Source organism: Chenopodium quinoa, unplaced genomic scaffold, assembly GCF_001683475.1.
Source record: "Chenopodium quinoa cultivar QQ74 unplaced genomic scaffold, ASM168347v1, whole genome shotgun sequence".
NCBI classification, from domain to species: domain Eukaryota; kingdom Viridiplantae; phylum Streptophyta; class Magnoliopsida; order Caryophyllales; family Amaranthaceae; genus Chenopodium; species Chenopodium quinoa.
This window is the reverse complement of record NW_018744504.1, coordinates 258,082-265,551: the sequence shown is the minus strand read 5'-3', so window position 1 is coordinate 265,551 and position 7,470 is coordinate 258,082. Positions and strand designations below refer to the sequence as shown.

The following is a 7,470-nucleotide window of genomic DNA, read 5'->3' as shown; positions in this document are numbered from 1 at the left end:
AACTCGTTTCATACTCGGTATTTTGTGTGCTTAGGAATAATTCATCAACCCTTAAAATCAACAACTTACTAGTTGCGAGAATAATTCATTAGTCCTTAAAGTCTAGTAGTCGACAACTTACTAGTTGTGAGAATGATTCATTAGCCCTTAAAGTCGACAACTTACCGAGAAATTTCTATTCTCAGGAAAATAATAAAAATCAAAAGAACAGAAGAAGTAGCAAAATAGTACCCCACTTCCAACCAAAAGAAAACCAAAATTGATTGGGACATATTTCCTCTAACTGTAATCTTATGGTACTACTAGTGCATTAAATTAGGGCAGGTTACTTGGTGCCCTTTATAAACTAGTATTTCTTTGGTTTCAATCCTTCAGATCTAAGTATCACATACATTTTATTTTCTAAGACATTTTTTCCTCTTTGAGAAACTAAATTGGAAAAAATATCTCATCTTCTTCTCTCTAGCTAATATACTCCTTAATTAATAATTCTATCTTATCAACTACTCAATTTTTATTTTATTACCATTTACAATCTTTGTCTCACTTTTTCCATTTTCTTTTAGCTACCCTCCTTTTTTATTGGAACCCTACTCACAAAAAGAGCAAGATTGGGCATAATATTCTTTTGATCTAGGTAAATTAAAGGATTAAGAAAAGTTTTGGATTTTGGAAAGAAAAAAAAGGGAAGAACAAAAACATGGGTGCCCTTCTTGCTAATTGGCCATGGGAAAACTTAGGCTCTCACAAGGTACTAATTCTCTACCCTTGTTTTTTTTTTTTTGGAAATTTCGGTTTATAAATTGATTATTAGGTAATCATTATCTTTTTTATAAATAAAAAAAAAATAGTAATTGTGCATAATTTTTTTTATCTTGAAATATTACATCAAATCAACAATTTTAGATAGAATCAACGCGTTTTCTGTGAAAGTTGAATCCTAATTTATATATCTTACAATACAAGATTATATGAGTCACGAATTAACCATGGATTTTATCTTGTAGTATTTTCTATACGGCCCGTTTATTGCACAAGTAGCACAACTATGGTGGAAAGGAGAAACAATAAGCAATACATGGAGCTTCCATATTCTATTGCTATGTAGTCTTAGAGGTTTTCTCCATCAACTTTGGCATACTTATTGCAACATGCTCTTCCTTAGCCTTAAGCGCCGAATTAATCACAAAGGAATCGATTTTAAGCAAATCGATCACGAATGGAATTGGTATGCCCTATTATTTATACATTATGATTCTCATACAACATATAATTAAAATTAGTTTAATCATATGATTCTTATTTTATATGATTTAATTTAATTACAGGGATAATTTCATAATTCTTCAAGCATTAGTTGGAAGCTTAATGTTGTATATGTTCCCATCCTTAACAAATTGGAACGTGTTATGGAACGTAAGAGGATTAATTGCAGCTTTGTTGATTCATATGGTAGTTTCGGAGCCGTTGTATTATATGATACATAGGTTATTTCATAACCAACCAAAATTATTCAACAATTATCATTCACTACATCATTTATCTCCTGTACTTCAGCCTTATACAGGTAAGTTTTGCAACTAACTTATTTATTTTGCGTATAATTTTGGTTTATGCTACCTAAAATCATTAATTTGTATATGGTTGGGTCAAGTAATAATATAATTTATTGTATTAAAAAAGATTGATATGACTAGAACGTAGCTTAACTAGCTAGTATAATTAGACCAATAATTTAATTAACATGTGTAATTTGTTATGTATGTATTAGGCTTAAATCTTAGAAATTTCCACCATTTTTTACTAAGGAAATTATTCAAAACTTTTATTTAATTTATTTATTAAAGTGAAAACAAAGTGGTCGGTTTAATAAAATATGGATAAGTTAGGTACCTCCTGATACCATATTTAATTTACAGTTCAAATAAGTTCAAATAAGTGAAAATCAGGTAAAAAAAAATGACATAGTCTAATTAACACTTTTGGTATGAACTTTTACAGCGGGAAATGCAACATTCTTAGAGCACATCCTCTTGTTGGGAATCATGGGAATTCCATTGGTTGGAGCAGCTTTGATGGGATACGGTTCAATTGGCTTGATTTACACCTATGTTTTGGCATTTGATTTCTTAAGATGCTTGGGACACTCCAATGTTGAAATTTTCCCACATCAAATTTTTGAAGTTTTGCCTATCCTTAGATACCTTCTATACACTCCTACGTAAGTATCTCAATCTTTACTTCTATTGGCTTAGTTAAATTTAAATCTTAAACAAAAATACGGGTAGTTTCGAAATTAAATGTATAAGGTACTTCTCCATAAGAACGATTTTTAAGTTAAAAATAATGGTAGGAAAGTAATTGATGGAACACCTCATTCCAACTATATGGGCACCACAGAAGAATGGAAGAGTAATAAATATGTTACTTCAAATTATTTACGGGTCCTTTTGTACTATAGAACTAGTTTTATTTCTCATGCCACTAGGCCTGTTTTAATAACTTAAAAAGAGTTCGTTGTAACAAGTAACCATTAATGTGATCTAACTTCCAAAGGATTCATGTGGTGTTGTCAAATGCATGCTTGCTAGTTAAGAGTAGAAAACAAAAAAAAAAAAAAAAAAAAAAAAAAAAAAACCATCCTTACTTACCATGACAGATGTACGTGATTGATTGTTTAATTTCAAAATATGTAATCTATAAAGTTGATAACTTTACTGTCATCAATGTCCAAAAAAAAAATGTCATCAATGTTTAAGTGTTTTCAAGTACTTTATTATGATGTTTAACTTAACTTCTTATCAACAACTCTAATATTATACCGCGTGGAAAATTTATGTTCGACACAATTCAGAAAAGTTTAAACTAAACGCATATGTTAGCTTTTGCTTATCAATCAGTAATGTTAACTTGTTACCTAATTGAGTCCAAAACTATTCGAAAGGTTAATGTTGCACTTGTGAACAAAGAAAGCAAAGAAATTAATGTTGAAATTTATTACTAAATTTTGCAGATATCACAGCATACATCATTCAGAGAAAGATTGTAATTTCTGTCTATTTATGCCAATTTACGACTTATTGGGAAATACTCTTAACGGTAAATCGTGGGAGATGCAAAAGCAAATAAGTCTAAATTCAGGTTTGGAAATATTCAAGAACTTTTTTTCACATCTTACTGAACAAATCTTTCCTAAAATGTGAAAAGTTTGGTTAACTTTTTTTGTTTTTTATTTTTCATGTGTTATTTGTCCTTTTCTTATATTAAATGATTTCTCACATAAATAGATATGCTAGGAGAAAGGGCAATACCGCAATATATTACCCTATCATTGGTTCATTCATAGAAAAAAAAATTATGTGTTACATTTTTATTTTTATTAAGGCATGGGGTCATTACATGTGCACTTGTACTACCCCATTTTACCTTATACCCTACATAATTATTGATATTAGTACAAATTTCTTGGTCTTTTATGATCAAAGAAAAAACATGATAACATTGACTTGTAATAATATACATGATATGATGATAACATTGGTCTTGTAATATTGTGACGGATAGATTATTTTATATATACATTCGATGTTTTTAGTGCATAATAACTCTAATCATAAAAATTTGTAATTACGAAATTCTAATGAAATATACATTAGATATGGGTATTAAATAGTAAAATTACGCATATTATTAACTGTTAATTAGTAATTAACATAAAGTCTTAATATACAGAGAAAAATGTGAAGGTGCCAGACTTTGTGTTCTTAGCACATGTAGTGGACATATCATCGGCCTTGCATGTCCCGTGGTTGTTCCGAGCATATGCAGCCCTACCCTTCTCCGTGCGGTGGTTCCTCTTGCCTTGTTGGCCTATTGTTTTCTTGGTTATGTTCATGATGTGGGCATGGGCCAAGCCCTTCACCGTCTCCTTCTACAACCTCCGCGGCAAGTTGCACCATACCTGGGTTGTTCCTAGGTTCGGTTTCCAGGTACGTTACATCATACTCCCTTTATCTCTTAATAAAAATATTACTTATGTCATTTTATATTGCACGTGTAAAACAAACAAGTATACCTACAAAGATATTTAACTTTAGTAAAAAAAAATTACCCAGCTTTAACATTTGTAAATATCTATTTTTTATTGGACAGTATTTCTTGCCATTTGCAACAAAAGGCATCAACAAGCAAATAGAGCATGCTATACTTAAGGCAGATAAAATGGGTGTCAAGGTTCTTAGCCTAGCGGCCCTCAACAAGGTGTGATTTTTTGTTTTTTTTTTTTTCTAATTACATATATTATTTTTTTGAACAAATCTAATACTAAGTATATTTTTTAGTTCAATGTTTAATTTAATTTGATGTATTTCCTAATTTGGAATCGAAATTTGTTTAATTTACAGAATGAAGCATTGAATGGGGGAGGAACATTGTTTGTTAACAAGCATCCAAACCTAAAAGTACGTGTGGTTCATGGCAATACATTGACCGCCGCAGTTATTCTTCACGAACTTCCTAACAATGTCGAGGAGGTCTTCCTAACCGGTGCAACCTCTAAGCTCGGAAGAGCCATCGCCCTTTATCTCAGTCGTAAACAAGTGCGAGTTTTGGTGAGTTTTACCTTCATTCTTCTAACTCAAAAGCACCCTAATTAAAATATCATCAGACGCAACAACTGTACAACGTGACCAAAAAATTCACGTTGTCCAAGTTATTGCATGTAATATATAATGAGTTGTTTTTAACCAACATACGTCACTATTAAGATAATATAGCTCAATGTCAGAAGTTTTATCAACTAAACTAGCAAGTTGAAAAGAAAACGTAGTACAATGGATGATTCAATTTAGAATTGTGTACAAGTATTTGCAAATAAGGTGATTTAACATGTGAATTAGAAATTTTGTGACCTTGAACCACTATGACCAACCAAACATTTACTGGGTTGAAGGTTGGTTTTATCCCTCTTGGTTAACTCCTAAGCTGGCCGATCGGCCCCCTAATAATGAACATATATGTACATTTTTTTATATATTGGTACATGTGCATTCAAGTTGTCTTCACTTTTTACCTAACATTTAGACCTTTTAATTCATTCATTGGATATGTCTGAAATCTTGTAATAACATAGATAATCAGATGGTGCTGGATCATTTAAAAATTAAAAAAATTGTTACACTTTTATTCTAAGTAGAACTATATTTACCATCTTGATTTTTTGAAGTTGACAGAATTATTATTCATTTAAATTTTACTTATAATTATTGTACAATAATATTGCAGATGTTGACTCTATCAACTGAGAGGTTTCAAAAAATTCAAAAGGAAGCACCAGTAGAATGTCAAAAATACTTGGTACAAGTGACCAAGTACCAAGCAGCCAAGAATTGCAAGGTAATTTATTGTACTAAATATATGATATTTTAAAGTTCACTATAATACATATGACTATATCGAAGACATATACTTTAAATGGACACCAAACAACCAAAATTTTAAACTGGCGCCTTGAAGTAAAAGCAATAGTTTTCCTTAAACACATATATCATAAGTTAAATCGTGTTATACGTAAAACTGTACATATATAGGTTTGTGAATGTTTAATTGGAATGAAAATATCTATCCGTACAACAAGCACAAACAAACATTCAAAAGTATCTCTATATGAAAGTGCAATTACTATTACTTACAATTTTGGATAATTGGGACCATAACATAACACATGAAACTCATTTGCAATGTATATTACAGACATGGATAGTAGGAAAATGGATCACACCAAGTGAGCAAAATTGGGCACCAACCGGGGCCCATTTTCATCAATTTGTGGTTCCACCTATCTTGCATTTTAGAAGAGATTGTACTTATGGTGATCTTGCTGCCATGAAGCTGCCTGAGGATGCCCAAGGTCTTGGCAGTTGCGAGGTAATTTTAAGCGCCTTTTATTTCACACGTTAAAATGATATATAAAAATATACTTTACTTTGTGTTTAATTATGTCATCGTCGCATGCTTCTTGTAATTCTTATTTAAAATTTGACCAGCAGATCAGGCCAGGTTGAAAACAACTTGGACTAGTGAAATAGACGGGTTAGTTGTTAAGGGCTCATAATTCAGACACGATCTAGTATCTAAATCTTTTAAACGATTAAGTGATTTTGATTTGGTCTTGAACTAGATCCACTAGTTCGGCCACTTGTCATTGATATCGATGGTGTTAATCAGGGCCACCATTACGTAGTTCAAAAGATGACCCTTCTAAGAAATATACATCGTCACACTACCATGTATATGATGCATTAGTCATGATGTATATTAATGATAGGTGATTACATATATCACGATCAATGACTAAATAAGACAATATCTTAGTGAAGTAACATATATTTATAAAAATCTTAATTACTACTAGTAGTAGTTGATTGCATCCAATCTATAACGTGTGAATTTCTTCCAATTCCAAAGATTCATTAACTATGGCCGGCCAATGATGGCTTTCATTATTCAACTTAAGTTTCCGTAGCTTCCTTGCTCATACAATAATGATGCACCTACTAGTTATAAATGTATGTAGTTGATGTCTACATATTTATAAAAATTAGTTGAATTTTGTAAGCTTAATTCAAGAGAAGACTAATTTTATCTGTTAACTGCATGATTGTAGCAACATAGATAAAAACGCTAAAGGCTTGAGACGGTATATAAACTTACTAAATCTAGAAGGAAAAAAATCATGAAATGTTTCTTTCTGCCTTTTTTTTATTGCACGGTTTTATTTAATTATTTAAGCATGCAATGTTTTTTATCACCAGTATCGATGAATACTCATAAAGTCATAAGTCATAACCAAAATCTCTCGTCAAATGAATTGAATATTCTAACTTTAAAAACGTCTTTTATTTGTGAATGGATTGAGTACACATATATGGCATATATGTTGACACATCCTTAGACATACAAACATTATTTCAAAGAAACATATATAATATTAAATCATAATATATATGCTTATTAAATATTTGGGATGAATAATTGTTGCAGTATACAATGGAAAGAGGAGTAGTACATGCATGTCATGCAGGAGGAGTGGTTCATTCACTAGAAGGGTGGACACATCACGAGGTTGGTGCAATTGATGTGGATAGAATTGATGTGGTGTGGAAATCTGCAATGAAGTACGGTTTAAAACCTGTTTAAAGTTTGGATAATTACTTATAATAATTAAGAACTTAAAAAGGGGGTAATCCAAATTAAAACCCCTAAATTTTAATGATTCTTGTAATTTGCAAGTCTCCAATTTTCTTCTTGCAAAATCGCTTTGATTAATTTCTTTTTGTAATTGCTTCAATATTAGAGAATAGGTCTATTTCATTTTTAGCTTGTATTATTCATTCCATGTATGTAGTTAATATGAAAACAAAAAAGAAAATTGTTATATAATAACACTACTATATATATTTATATATAGCA

General features: G+C 30.8%; 1 protein-coding gene across 1 annotated transcript; it reads left to right on the top strand.

Annotated features, from left to right (window-relative positions):
• Positions 1 to 372: 372 nt before the first annotated feature.
• LOC110698289 (protein ECERIFERUM 3-like) lies at positions 373 to 7,244 on the top strand. The gene is made up of 11 exons (XM_021875693.1): positions 373 to 751; positions 1,008 to 1,228; positions 1,329 to 1,567; positions 2,002 to 2,221; positions 3,014 to 3,141; positions 3,733 to 3,989; positions 4,153 to 4,260; positions 4,404 to 4,610; positions 5,284 to 5,394; positions 5,752 to 5,925; positions 7,042 to 7,244. Exons 1-11 carry the CDS (start codon positions 701 to 703, stop codon positions 7,195 to 7,197), a joined length of 1,872 nt encoding a protein of 623 aa, XP_021731385.1. The 5' UTR covers positions 373 to 700; the 3' UTR covers positions 7,198 to 7,244.
• The last annotated feature ends 226 nt before the right edge of the window (positions 7,245 to 7,470 follow it).